The sequence below is a fragment of the Microcebus murinus genome, chromosome 3 (assembly GCF_040939455.1).
Source record: "Microcebus murinus isolate Inina chromosome 3, M.murinus_Inina_mat1.0, whole genome shotgun sequence".
Lineage (NCBI taxonomy): Eukaryota > Metazoa > Chordata > Mammalia > Primates > Cheirogaleidae > Microcebus > Microcebus murinus.
In genome coordinates this window covers 50,283,932-50,299,600 of record NC_134106.1, presented here as the reverse complement: position 1 = coordinate 50,299,600, position 15,669 = coordinate 50,283,932, and the positions used below count along the sequence as shown (strand labels likewise).

Here is a 15,669-nt window from a genome sequence, read left to right as displayed (position 1 = left end):
AAAAAGAAATCAATAAAACAATCCCATTTACAATAGCTACAAGGAAAATAAAATACTTAGGAATAAATTTAACCAAGGAGGTGAAAGATCTCTACACTGAAAACTATAAAACATTGATACAAGCAATTGAAGACAAATTAAATAGAAGGATATCCTATCCCATGTCCATAGATTGGAAGAATTAATATCATTGAAATACTACCAAAAGCGATTTACAGATTCAATGCAATCCCTATCAAAATTGCAATGGCATTTTCCACAGAAATAGAAAAAATAATCCTAAAATTTGCATGGAATCATAGAAGACCCCAAATAGCCAAAGAATCTAGCAAAAGAACAAAGCTAGAAGCATCACACTACCTGGTTTCAAATGATACATTACAATGATATAGTAATCAAAATAGCATGGTACTGACATAAAAACAGACACATTGACCAATGGAACAGAGACCCCCAAAATATTAGGTTATTAAGTATGAGATGTTTGATTTCCTTAAGTACTAAGTTTGACAATTGATATCTCTGACATTTCACTTTGACACTTTTTAAATTTTTATTGTGAAGGTACATCCTGTTTTTCAAACACATTTTGGCTTATAATTATCTTTCACATTTTTTTAGAGCAATTTTTGTGAAACCATGGATAAGTAAAAAATTCATGTTATTTTCAAATATGAGTTCCAATGCAGCGCAGACAGCTTCAAATATCAATGAAGTGTTTGGGAAGGACGTGGCTAATGGATGTACAGTATGTCAATGGTTTGAGAAATTCTGTTCTGGTGCTTTTAATCTTGAAAAGGAGCCCTGTGGGTGACCTGAGACCAAGGTGGGTAATGACGAGCTGAAAGCTGTAGTGGAAGCAAATCCATTTCAACTGATGCATGAATTAGCAGCAAGGTTTGACATTGCTATTCCAAAAATATTGGACCATTTGAAGCAAATCAGCAAACTAAAGAAGCTAGATAGATGGGTTCTGCATGAATTAAATGAGTGTCAGAAGAGAAATTGTCTCAGAGCTTTCCTTTCTTTGCTGTCACGACATAAAGGCATAAGATTTCTACACTATACTGTTACATACGATGAAAAATGGATTCTTTTTGACAATCATGTGTTCAGCATAATGGCTAGATAAAGACGAAGTGTGAAAACACAATCCAAAACCAAATATTCATCAAAAAAAGTTAATGGGATCTGTTTGGTGGTCCAGTGCTGGTATTAACCACTACAGCTTCATCAAACCTGGTCAGTAGATTAGCAGATGTGTACTGCAACCAACTGGATGAAATGATGAGGATGCTTGCAACTAAGCATTGACCAAGATTGGTCAATAGAAACAGGCCAATCCTCTTGCAAGACAACACTCAACCACATAATGGCACAAACAAAACTGCTCAGACTACAGCAGCTGGACTTGGAAACTCTGTCATCCACTATATTCACCATTCCTTGCACCAACTGACTACCACTTCTTCCAGGCTTTGGACCACTTCTTGCAAGGAAAAATATTCAATTCTCAACAAGCTGTGGAAAATGCCTTTTGCGATTTCATTGCCACTTGCTCTCCAGGCTTCTTTGGTGCTGGCATAAACAAGCTACCATTAAGATTGCAAAATTGTGTCAATACTTTAGGCACATACTTTGATTAACTGTACTGCTTCTTGTTTGAGATATAATAAACTACACTTTTGATTTGAATTGAGACATTTCATATTTAATGACCTAATAAATTCATGCATTTGCAGCCAGCTGATTTTTCACAAGGGTGCTAAGCACACTATGGGGAAAGGATGGTTTCTTTAATAAATAGTGTTGGGAAAACAAGATATCCACATGCAGAAGAATGGAGTTAGACCCTCATCTCTCATCATGTACAAAAATCAACTCAAAAGGACTGAAACAGAAAACCTGAAACTGAAACTATTAGAAGGAAAACACAGTGGCAAAGCTCCATGACAGCAGTCTGGGTAATGATTTTTGGAAAATGAGCCCCAAAGCACAGGCAATAAAAGCAAAACTAGACAAATGGGACTATATCAAACTAAAAGCTTCTGCTCAGCAAAGGAAACAATCAACAGAGTGAAGAGACAATCTAAAGAATGGGAGAAACCCCTGTAATGGGGTTAATATCTAAAATATATAAGGAACTCTAACAACTCAATAGCACAAAACAAAAAAACCCGATTAAGAAATAGGCAAAGGACCCGAACAGACATTTCTTCAAAGAAGATATACAGATGGCCAATAGGTATGTTTAAAAATGCTCAACATCACAAATCATCAGAGAAATGCAAATTAAAACCACAATGAAATACTGCCTCACATCTATTAGAATAGCTATTACCAAAAAAATGAAAGTGTTGATGAGGATATGGAGAAAAGAGAACCCTTGCACACTGTTGGTGGGAATGTAAATTAGTACAGCCATTATGGAAAACAGAAAACAAAATTAAAAATAGAATTCCCATATGGTCCAGCAATCCCACTACTGGGTATATATATCCCAAGGAAATGAAATCAGAATGTTGAAGAGATATTTGCACTCCCATGTTCACTGCAGCATTATTCACAATGGCTAAGATATGGAATCAACCCAAGTGCCCATCAAAGGATGAATGGATAAAGAAAATGTGAGGCTGGGCATGGTGGCTCATGCATATAATCCTAGCACTTTGGGAGGCTGAGGCGGATCACTTGAGGCCAGGAGTTCAAGACCAGACTGGGTAACATAGCAAGAGCCTGTCTCTACAAAAAAAAATAAAATATAGAAAAACTTAGTCGGGTATGTTGGCACATGCCTGTAGTCCCAGCTACTCAGGAGGCTGGGGCAGGAGGATTGCTTGAGCCCAAGATGATGATGCCATTCTAGCCTAGGCAACAGAGCAAGACCCTACCCCCCCCAAAAAAGCATATATACACAATTGAATACTATTTGGTCATAAGAAAGGAAATCATGTCATTTGTAACATGGATGAACCTGAAGAACATGATGGTAAGTGAAATAAATCAGGCACAGAAAGCCAACTACTCCATGATCTCACGTATATGTAGAATCTTTAAAAGTTGAACTCAGAGAAGGGAGTAGAATGGTGGTTACTGGAACTGGAGCAGTGGGGGTGTAATGGGGGAATTGGGGAGATGTTGGCCAAAGGACATAAAATTTCAGTTAGGAATAAGGTTCAAGAGATCTATTATACAACATGAAGGTTATAATTAATAATAATATATTATATTCTTCAAAATTGCTAAGAGTAGATTTTAAGTGTTCTCACCAGAAAATGATAACTATGTGAAGAATGCATATGTTAATTAGCTCAATTTAGCCATTCTACAATATGTATATATATTTTTCAAAATATCACATTGTACACAATAAATATATACAAGTTTGTAAATTAAAAAAAAAGTTAAGAAAAACAAAGAGACTCCAGAGAGCTCAATCTCTCTCTCCACTACATGAGGACACAGTGGGAAGACAGTCATCTGCAAGCCAGGAAGAGCCCTCACCAGAACCCAACCATACTGACACCCTGATCTTGAATATCCAGCCTCCAGGACTGTGAAAATAAATTTTTGTTCTTTAAGCCAAAAAGAGAAGAAAAAACGAAAAAAGAATCTTCTAAAAACATGCTTCAGTATTCTACAAAATTATCATTTCAAAGTACAGTTACATATGCAAGTATATTCAACTATGGCATTCCATAAAAATGTCTAATGTTTCTAAGCAACCAAAACTACCTTTCCCTGTAAGGAAGATGCTGTAAATATGAAGAAAATCTGATTGATAGTTTTAAAGTCAAATAGCAACAAAATTTTAGCAAAAGTTTTAGAATTTTTTCCATTTATTGTATTACCAAGGAAAAAAAATCACTGTATACAAAGATATTACAAAGATAATAAAATATTCTGTACAATAAAGGGCATTTTGACATTTTAAACACTGTTACATCTTGGTATCAAGCTTAACATTAAATAACTAAACAGTACCTGAGAACTTTAAAAACTCATCAGTGCCTCCAAATTTATTTGTTATTAAGAAGCATATAAAAACACTTAGAACAGCCAAAAAGTAGGATGTTGGTATTCTGCTAAGATCTGGATTCGTCAGGCCAACAGTATTTTTAAGTACACACTTTTTTTTTTTTTGAGACAGAGTCTTACTCTGTTGCCCCAGCTGGAGTGCTATGGTATCAACCTAGCTCACAGCAACCTCAAACTCCTGGGCTCAAGTGATCCTCTTGCCTCAGTCTCCCAAGTAGTTGGGACTACAGGCATGAGCCACCATGCCTGGCTAATTTTTTCTATTTTTGGTAGAGACAGGGTCTCACTCTTGCTCAGCCTGGTCTCCAACTCCTGAGTTCAAAGGATCCGCCCGCCTCAGCCTCCCAGAGTGCTAGGATTACAGGTGTGAGCCACCAAGCCTGGCCAGTACACACTTTTAAAACAAATCATCTCTCAAGAGTTCATCTGGTCTGAACCATGCATTTAAGAAAGTTCATTACCCAAAAGCTTCGTGTTTTCCTTTCCATGTCATCTTAAAGCTACCTGAACTGTTCAACAGTGACCAACATTATCAGCTAATTACCCAGTAAAAAAATCAGTGTCACCAATGAAGTCTCCTAAGATTGAATTCCATAAATGGATCACTAAATATTCCAACCTTTACCCGTATCTTACATTTTATGAAAGCTATGTTTTGATTAGATAATAAAGTTTAATTTAAAAAATGGGCAAGATGCTTGATACTTTTTCCAAAAATTTGTATTTACCTGCTGATATCCCTGAAAATTCAATTTGCTTAAGAGCCAACATTTTGTACTAATTACTGTTACTATTCACACATGGGTGTTTTGTGAAATTTATAAATTTGTGAAAGTCCAATAGTAACCTGAAGCTGTAGAAAGAAGTTATAAGAATACTAGAGTATGATAAATTCTGACATTTTAAATAGATAATTATTAGCAGGTGGTATTTCCCTAAAGACAGAGACATTCAGAATAATCAGAGTAATTAATTTTGAAAATTTTATCCATATTTTATTTCTTGATGGAAGTAGTGGGGACTTGAGTGGTGTTTTTGTGCCTTCGGCATATATGAAAAAAATGACAGGCATGATTACTTTTGAGATTTAATCTTATCCACTGTTAAGCTTGTGCTTAGCTAAACTCTACTATGATATATTAGTAAAAATATTACTTTGACTAAGTCTTACACAAACAAGGCATAAAACTGGATACAGACAACCCATATATTTATCTCTGATCAGCTACCTACCCCTGGGCATATAAATAGCATGAAATTTTCTATAATATGTGATATAAAAAGCATTCTAATTTTTATCCTTTCATATTCAATCTCTAAGAATGAAAAAGATCAGAAACCTTTCAGGGGCAACTTCCTTAGTTATGATAGGATTCACTTTTAGGAAGACAGTCAAACTAAAGGAATTGAGAGAGAATTTCAGAACTGAAGTAATTAATTGACTGTTTCTTCACTATAACATTAGGAAATGGTACAGAAAAGAATAAAGCCAAAGAAAGTTCTCCAAATCTGGGCAAGAGCTAATCACTCTAAAGAGAAATCTACCTCAGGGTTCTTAATAAAGAAACTAATCAATAATGATATTTTTTCACTCTGCTGTGTTTTAGATAACTAGAAAAAGTGTTTAGATTAGAGATTAATCACAGCCTTAGGATATACACAGATGTTGTTTTAACAGTATTTTGATTAGCACTATACTATTTACAGTGTTTCTTCTTTTGCATTTATTTAGTACAACACACCCTGTGAAGTAGGTAGGCTGGGGATTATCTGACTAAAAAGTCCCTATTCTTTCCAATTCTCCATGCTGTTTAGTAGCATGTGGTAATCCTTCAAAAAATCAAATTATGATATAATAAATTATTTGGTGTTAATAGTCAGCCTGGATCTCCAATTCCAAGTCTTTCTTAACATAGAAACTATAATTAGTTTATCTGAAGTAGTAGGTTAGAAATTGAGAACCCAGCTGTTTCTGTTCACTAAGATTGTGAGTAGAGAGGCTCTGTTATTAATTTAAAAGACCATTAAAATAGTAGCTTCTGATGATAGAAATCTGAATAATAGTTCAGATGAGTAGGTACAGATTGGGAAGGGGGATGAAGGAGACTTCTGGGTCGTTGGAAATGTCCTAAACATGATAGTTACGTGGGTGTTTTTTACAAAAGCAAAAATTCATTAAGCTGTACACTTAAAACAAGTCCACTTTATGCATTTTACTTTATACGTGCTATCAATCAAAAAAAGATTGATACCTTTGCGAGCAAGAGTTTTGTCCCATTCACTATAGTACTTCCCCTAACATGGTGCTTTGCACATCAACATTAAAAAAATATGATATATGATTGATTATACTAATAACGGAGTGTCATGCAAGGGTAAGGTGCTCAGGAAGTACATGAGAGACACTTGAGTTTAGACCTGCTACATACAGTGGAGAGAAGTAGCAAGGTCAGGGTTATGAAATAATCCTAAAAACGTTAGAATTTCTACCTAATAAACTATTTTTAATACAGCTGCTTTCAATCTCAAAGGGGTGCAGGAGAGTTTTTAAAAGAAAGGGGAGCCAGGTATGGTGGCTCATGCCTATAATCCTAGCACTCTGGGAGGCCAAAGAGGGAGGATCACTGGAGTCCAGGAGTTTGAGACCAGCCTAAGCAACATAGCAAGACCCTGTCTCTACCAAAAAAAATAAAATAAAAAAAAAAGAAAAAAAAAAAATAGAAAAAAAAAAAAAAGGAAAGAAAAGGGAGACAGCAGGTCAAGGAAGAGGAAGTATATTTCACAAGACTTAAGTAATCTTGGGATCACTGCTTTTCTAGCCAGGTTAAATACTTTTCCCTTCAAAAATTATATCCTTATCTACATTTTTATAATTACTCCTATGTCAATTTTACCTTCCCTGTCTAATAACAGCTACCATTTATTCAGTACCAACTCTGCTAGGAACTGTACTAGGTGCTGGAGTCCCAAAGATGAATGAGACATTGATACAAAACAATCCACTGCAAAAAAGAAAAATAAAAAATAAAAAAAAGAAAGATGAATGAGACACACACTTAAATGACTATAACTGCATGAGATCAACTGTGTAATACGGACATATACAAAGATGCATCTCTAGTAGGAAGGCAGAACCAAGCTTCACAGAGGAGAAGCCCAGTCTTAAGGGATGAGTGTTCTAGTTGTAGAAGAGCAGAGTGGGTAACGCTAAAAGTATGGAGGCCTGACAAAGAATGTTTTTTTCAAGGAATGCTATAAAATAAAGAGAATGGAGCATTTTGAATGAATCATATGGAAAAGATTATTGTTGGGGGAAAGAATGAAAGCCTTTACTAAGAAAGCAGCGGGAATGAAGAAGGGACAAATTCAAGAGTAGGCAGACTCAAAAGGATTTCATTAAGTATGAATGTGAGGAATAAACAGAATAAAATATGATTTTGAGGTTCCTATTAAATATATAGGGTGGTAGGGTAAATGGTAGTGCCACTAAGAAAAGTAAAGAATGCAAGACAAGGAGCCAGTTTATACGGGCATTCAGGTAGCATGAGAATCACTGATGAGATTACCCCGGGGAAACAAAATAGCACCAACTGAGGGCTGGGGTCGAGATTCAAGGCATAAAAACCTCAGAGAGAAATCTTTTCTACCACAGAAACCCCAGAGAGTTCCAAACAGGGAATTGTCATGTTGGGTAAAAGGTTATGAATAGGTCAGGCAGGGTGAGGAGGGTAAAAAGATACCACATTTGACAAGTGGGTAATCTCTAGTCATCTTTCCCAGAATATCACAGGAAAACAGTAGGAGCTAAAGACAGAGATGGATAGGCTCAGGCATGACAAGAAATGAGGAAATGGAGGCTGAAGCTATTTCAGAAGTCAGGATGCAATGGGAAGGAGAATAAGGGTGGCAGAACAGTTTTTCTTTTTAGGCTAGAGAATACACATTTACCATGTTCACTAAATGGCTATGTAAGCATATAGGAAACAGGATGAAGAGCAAGGACATGGCACCAGTAGAGTTTGGGAGAGGAGGACACCTTTTCTTCAGAAACCAAAAGTGGGTGTTATAAAAACAGACGAAAGTATAAATACATTTAGACACAGAGAAGAACTACGTTGCCAAATTCATTTTAAATTATAAAATACCTTCTACGATCAGTAAATAGCAACTGAAAAATGAAAAATCCATTGGAAAAACTCTAAACACAGACATAGCATTATGTTAGTTCAGTTTATGCAGGAAAAAAACTGCAAAACAAGTCAACATTTAGTTTACAAAAATCCATTTATTCCAATAGTGTTTAATCAATGCTAATCAATACAAAATTATGAGATTCTGTATTTAAAAAAAATACCTATCAATCACCATCTGGAGATATCCTAAGTTCATATTTTGAACAGGAAATGCTTTCAGGCTTTTCTTTCTCCCTGGTAAGTTCTACTAAAAGTATGTTATATGCTTATGATTTTTAAAATTTATGTTACAGAAATATTTCCTTTCGAAATCATAATTTATGTAAAATAGTAATGGTACTAAATTAGAGGTCTTTATAATATTTTTGTTTTGCTTCCTGGACTATTCTGACCCCAAGTTTTATCTTGCTCTCCTTCCTATTTCCCAGCATCATTCAACTCAGAATTTTTATTTAATAACATTCACACACTTCAGTAAATTGATTCAGTAAATTGACTACTTTATATAAATTTATAATTAGGCTGGACATTATATAAGTGAAATTATACATTATTTCTAGCTAGGAATGAATTCAACATTTAGAGAGTAGGTTCTAGTTGTAAAACAAACTAGGTCTTTGATAAGTTACTTAGCATCATGACAATTCTACCATAATTAAGATTATTGCTCAAATTCTACCATCATTTTGCCACTGGGATTATTCTGCTTTCAAATCATTTGGATTATCATTATTAATCCTGGACTTGAAAGTATATGATTCTGATATAAACTCAATGTCACATTAAATAAAACATCTAGTAATTAAAGCTATTCTTCCTTTCAAAAAAAAGTTCCGGCTACCCGTGGTGGCTCATGCCTATAATCCTAACACTTTGGGAGGCTGAGATGGGAGGATTGCTTGAGGCCAGGAGTTCAAGAACAGCCTGAGCAACAGCAAGACGCTGGCCCTACAAAAAAATAGAAAAATTAGCCAGTCATGGTGGTATGCACCTATAGTCCCAGGTATTCGGGAGGCTGAGGCAGAGAATGACCTGAGCCCAGAAGTTTGAGGTTGCAGTGAGCTATGATGATGCCACTGCACTCAAGTCTGGGTGACAGAGCAAGATACTGTAGGAAAAAAACCAAACAAAATAGCCAGGCACAGTGGCTCACACCTGTAATCCTAGCACTCTGGGAGGCTGAGGTGGGAGGATCACTTGTGCTCAGGAGCTTGAGACCAGCTTGAGCAAGAGCAAGAACTCGTCTACTAAAAATAGAAAAACATTATCCAGGTGTGAGCACAGGCCTGTAGTCCCAGCTGCTCAGGAGGCTGGGGCAGGAGGATCTCTTGATCCCAGGAGTTTGAGGTTGCTGTGAGCTAGGCTGACGCCATGGCACTCTAGCCTGGATAACAGAGTGAGACTCTGTCTCAAAAAAAAAAAAAAAAAAAAAAAAAGAAAAAAGAAAAAAACCCCAATTTCTATTAGTAATACTTAAATGTTCAGTAAATATTTACTGAGTGCTTAATATGAGGCAGACACTTTTCTACAAATTGGAGATTCAACAGTAAACAAAACACAAACATTTCTGCCCTCATAGAGCTTGTATTCCAGTACAGAAAAACAAACAGTAAACAAATAAATGCTTAGTAAGGTCAGATGGTGGTTAAGTGCTATGAACATATATAAAGCAAGGTAGACAGGGAATGCTGATGTACAGTCAAGGAAGGCCTTGATATGGTAACAGTTGAGTGAGACCTGAAGGATGTAATGGAGTGAGCTGTGCATCTACCTGGGAAAAGAACAGTCAAGGCAGAGAGAATACCAAGTACAAGGAGTCTGAGGCAGGAGCATACTTGGTGCACTAAGGCCAGAGTGCCTGGAGCTGCATCAGGAAGGGAGATATCACAGTTCATGAGGAGGGAAGTCTAGGCCTGTTGATTTTAAGGACTGTTACCTCTACTCTGAGTAAGATGGGAAGCCACTGGATGGTTCTGAGCAGATGAATGATGTGATTTGACTTGTTTTAAAAATAATCCCTCTGGCTACTTTAGGGGAACAAGAGCACAAGGATAAGGATACAAGGAGGTTTTTGAAGACGATAGCTTCAATCCAGGCAAGAGACGATAGTGCCTTGGAATAGAATGTTAAAAGTAGAGGTCAAAAGAGGTGGTCAGCTTTGGATACATTTTTAAGGTGGGGCCTACTAGATTTGCTAATGGATAGTGGATATAGGAAATAAAAGAAGAATCAAGGATCACTCTAAGGTTTTTGGCCTGAGCAACTAGAAGCATGGCATTGCCATTTACTGAGTTGGGGAAGACTGAAGGAGAAGCAAGTTTGAGAGGGAAGATGCAGAACTCAGTATTGCATATGTTGAGTTTGAGCTTTAATTAGATTCCTAAGTAGATGACAAACAGGCAGTTTTATGAGATCACAGAGAATGAGGACATCTAAGAAAGAAGAGAGGTCCAAGGAAACTTCTTCCTCTTAAAAAATACGGTATAAAGTTAAAATCCTAAGTAACTTTAAAGGTATGGATTTAATTAGTATAAAATGTAGACAACCTCCCATACCTTGAAAGCTTGCTTCAACTGCCTTCTGCCCAACTTAATTAATATTTTAAAGCAGTTTTGATTTACATATAAATCTAAGAAACTCCAGGAAGCCTCAGAAAACCCCTTAGGGGTTACCTTGGCCCATGGGCCTCAAAAATAATACAGAATTTATTTTTCCAATGACATAGCCATTACAGGTTTTACCTCAAATTTGCTTGAAAGCAAATATCAGTTAATTCATTTAACTAAGAATACATTAATACATTATTAAAGAAGTAGAAAAATGCACATTGGGAAAAACCGGAAAAGCTTGTTTTAATGTTCTCTTCAGAGTCTGTCCTGCGGAAATGTCATGGGCCTCTAAAGAGAGAATTCAGACCATGCATGCTATCAGTTCATATCTTTCAAAAGAAGAAACAGTAAAGCCTTTTAAAGTTTCTATTTCTGAATTTTCTTACAACTCCCAATTTTACTTACTATATACCCAAAGTTTTATACTTCTTCCATAAAAAGGAAGTTTTTGACCTCGCATCCCCCAAAAACAAATAAACAAAAAACCTCCATATCATATTCTCGGTCAGACAAATATAAAATGCTGCTTCTATATAAGTGGTATCAAAATGACTACAAAATGACTGTGGTATTATAAGTGGTATCAAAATGACTGCAAACATTTAAAAGGATTTAAATCTTGCAAGTTATACTTGAAAAAATTCATATGCAAAGGAGTCGCCCAACTGCTCATTTTGCATAGTGCCAATACTTGAATACTGACTACTTTGAACAAAACTATGACTGTTTGTATTAGCACTGTTTGATGGTCCTGACTCATTTATCATGCTGTTATCTGTACAACTGAAGTCAGATCCCTCAAATGCATCTGACTGTGAAACAAAAACAGTAGTATTAGAACTGGTGCCTGCTGACATACTGGAAGGGGACATCTGATGGAGCTGTCTCAAGTCTCTTGGGTCTAACACTGAATTACATGTAGGGTTTTCAAGATTCATGCTCACAAGTCTTAGATTATCAGTCTCCCCCATGCTACCATTGCTGGTTGTCATCATATTCACAGGGCAATTAGGCAGCATGTTGGCATCAGAAATACCATATAAGTCAGCTGGTGACATGGATGATGTTTCCATTCTGCCCATGTCATCAGAATTGTTATAAATGCATGTATTAGAAGCATTTAAATCACTCCCTACAGGTTCCAGGAATGATGAGATACCCTGTGAATTAGAGGAAAGTGTCCCTGTTGAGAAACTATGCAGTGGATTTGTGTTGACTGAGCGTGAGGTGGAGTGGGCCACTGATGACCAGCTTGAAGAAGGCTGAGGTACCATTGAGGGTAAGGCTGAAGAATGATGGGACAATCCACTTGAGATGGACACAGGTGAAGAATAGTAGGATTCTGTTTGACTTGAAACTCCTGAAGACCTGGGCATTTCTGTCAAAACTGCATCATGAGAAAATAAGTTTGATTCTGTGGGGGGGAAATGTATTTTACAAAATTAAAATGAAGAAATTATAAAAAGCATTATTTCTAAATTAAAATTACATAAACACACAAATAAAGAAAAATTTCAAGGAAACTGATACAACCTTTCAAATAAAAAATTTAAAAAGCACTAAAATTATTACATACATGAGTCTAAAACTGAATTCCGTAACATATATGGTTTTACAAATAAAGGTAAAATGCTTTTGGCAAATTACTTTGGTATAAGTAATTTCATTCCAGTGAAATATGAAAATCTAGCATCTGAGGCCCTAGAAAGGTATTCCTGAAAAGTGAAATACAAATATCAGAATTTCAATTAATAGGAATCTAAACAGCCCAAATCATTCCAAGTTCTTCATTTTTAGTATAAAATGGAAGGAGGGAGAAAACACTCATTAGGAATGATGACAACTATACATAACTTTTAAGATAAAATAAGATATGACCCTAAGATACTATAAAATTCAGTCAGAAAAAAATTATAGAAAAATTAATTTTGTATTTGCATATGATAGAAATGCTGTACCAGGAAAAAGCAATGATTTAAGCATGTAAGGGGTGTGGGGCCAGGTACAGTGGCTCACTCCTATAATCCTAGCATTTTGGGAGGCCAAGGAAGGAGGACTGCTTGAGGCCAGAAGTTTGAGACCAGCCTGGGCAACAGTGAGAGCCCATCTACAAAAAATAGAAAATTCAGCCAGATGTGGCGGCAGGTGCCTACAATCCCAGCTACTCAGGAGTTTGAGATTGCAGTGACCTATGATGATTCCACTGCACTCTAGGCCTAGAGAAAAGAGAAAGAGCCCCTGTTTCAAAAAAATAAAAATAAAAAAAATAAAAATAAAAAGGAAAAAAGAAGAATGTAAGGGGGGGTGGGGTTGGGGGAAAAGACTTCCAGGTTGAATTATTATTATTATTATTATTATTACTTTTTGAGACAGAGTCTCACTCTGTTGCCCAGGCTAGAGTGAATGCCGTGGCGTCAGCCTAGCTCAGAGCAACCTCAAACTCCTGGGGCTCAAGCAATCCTCCTGCCTCAGCCTCCTGAATAGCCAGGACTACAGGCATGCACCACCATGCCTGGCTAATTTTTTCTATATATATTAGTTGGCCAATTAATTTCTTTCTATTTATAGTAGAGACAGGGTCTCGCTCTTGCTCAGGCTGGTTTCAAACTCCTGACCTTGAGTAATCTGCCCACCTTGGCCCCCCAGAGAGCTAAGATTACAGGCGTGAGCCACTGTACCGGCCAGGTTGAATTATTTAAACTAGGGGTCAGCAAATTTTTTTTCTGTAAAAGGCCAGATAGTAAATATTTTAGGCTTTGTGGACTATACAGCCTGTGTTGGAACTATGTTAATATAGTGTAAGAAAACGCAGCTTAGAGGCAATATGTAATCAAATGAGCATGGTTGTATTCTAGTAAAACTTTATTTATATAAATAAGTGACTAAATAGGATCTAGACCCTTTCTTCCATGACACACTGTAATTAGTAAAATTACCACCCTATTAACAAAATGTAATTTCTTGAACAATAAATCCCTAAAACATAATGTTTCCAACATAATCTTCAAAAGCCAAGCTCAATTCATTCGATATTTAAAGCATGAAAAAATTTGTAGGAGAATAAAATATCAAATAAACAATTATTCATTCCTAAAACCATAATTCCAATATATCGTGCAAGCACTGGTCTTTTTAATCATAAGGAATGTTATATAGGGGATAAAATACCTTTTTTGATGTATCTTCCTTCTCCAATTAATCCTAGGGGACCAGGTCTTGGTCTCTCAGGAAGATTAACTGTTGGGATAAAGTTTTTTTCATTATTAAATATAACCTGAAAAATAACATTATCAGTTAAAATTTGAAAAACTGAAAAAAGCAAATAAAACAAAATCTATTCTATTTAAATATGAATCAATCCAAAATTTTCTTACCACAATCCTGCCACAGTTTCTGGAAAAGCAGAGTTGTTTTTTGTTTCTTTGATTTATTGCCATAAGTATCTGATTAGAAAGAAACCAGGAAAACAGGTGACTCAACATAAGCTTATGTTTCCTCTCCATTAACAAATAAATAGGTGTTTTATTAATATATAAAAAATACTTTAAATAAATGTACATAATATAGATTTAAGTATTGTAGACTATGTCCCAAATCAGTAGTAAAGGGCATTTTTCTCTTAGTAAAATACAGTTTAAAATATTCATCTTGTTTTCTTATAATACATATAAGTCAACAAAGGCAATAAGATCTGATAAGAACAGAACCAAAATAGGGATTACTCTCTGAGTAGGAAGTTTCCCATCTATAAAGAGGGCATAATAAGGACAAAAATAGACCCTCAAACATAGAACAGAAATTTTGATAAAATAGTTTACTATGGGCCGGGTGCGGTGGCTTACACCTGTAATCTTAGCACTCTGGGAGGCCGAGGCAGGAGGATCGCTCAAGGTCAGGAGTTTGAAACCAGCCTGAGCAAGAGTGAGACCCTGTCTCTACTAAAAATAGAAAGAAATTAATTGGACAACTAAAAATATATAGAAAAACTTAGCCAGGCATAGTGGTGCATGCCTGTAGTTCCAGCTACTCAGGAGGCTGAGGCCAAAGAATTGCTTGAGCCCAGGAGTTTCAGGTTGCTGTGAGCTAGGGTGATGCCACAGCACTCTAGCCAGGCAAAACAGTGAGACTATGTCTCAACAAAAAACAAAACAAAACAGTTTACTATGAAATTATTCCATATTAACCAAACCTCTTTCCTAAGAAAGAGACGCAAAGAGCATAAAGGAAAAAACCAACTGAAAATGTCCAGGAAAAGAAACATAAACCATGAACATACATAACTGTATTCAAATGGATCTTACTAGAAAATATAAGGACCAACTTTAAGAAATACAAATTATATGTTGTTTTTAAAAAAAGAAATATATAAATCATGACCACAAAAATGTCATACCTTTTTCATCTGGCAGATATCTAAAATCCATAGATTCGCTAACTTCCTGGTCAGAAGGTCTCCGAAGCTGCATTTTCACTGTTACTGGTTCCATTATAGCTTTGCAATATGGTGGAGTTTTGAAAACAATGGCTACTTGACGGTGTACATCAGCTTGTGAAAAGATACCTTTTGCTTCCCAATCATTCAATACAAAACGAACTTCTATGTCATCTAGTGAATAAGAAACCACAGAAATAATAACAATGAGAAAACAAAGTAAAATGCATCTATTAATATAAAATATATTCTAAATTCAACGAAACAAAACATAAATACCTTTCTGAACTTTGTCACAAAGTAGAAATATTTCATCTCCTCCTCTGACACTTCCACAGTTCTTGTTTACACGACAAATCTTTAATTCTGCAGTATTTGGAGCACCTAAATATAAAGG

General features: G+C 35.9%; 1 protein-coding gene across 2 annotated transcripts in view; it reads right to left on the bottom strand.

Annotated features, from left to right (window-relative positions):
- Positions 1-534: 534 nt before the first annotated feature.
- The window catches only part of REL (REL proto-oncogene, NF-kB subunit), a 45,951-nt gene continuing 30,816 nt past the window's right edge, over positions 535-15,669 (bottom strand). Inside the window, exons 6-10 of one of the 2 annotated variants that reach the window (XM_012764830.2) lie at positions 15,552-15,656; positions 15,234-15,446; positions 14,215-14,283; positions 14,009-14,077; positions 535-12,254 (exon numbers count right to left, since the gene is read on the bottom strand). In XM_012764830.2, coding sequence (XP_012620284.1) covers positions 11,467-12,254; positions 14,009-14,077; positions 14,215-14,283; positions 15,234-15,446; positions 15,552-15,656 — 1,244 coding nt within the window. In that variant the 3' untranslated portion in view covers positions 535-11,466. The remainder of the gene's footprint in view (positions 12,255-14,008; positions 14,078-14,214; positions 14,284-15,233; positions 15,447-15,551; positions 15,657-15,669) is intronic. The other variant, XM_012764831.2, reaches the window with a different exon arrangement.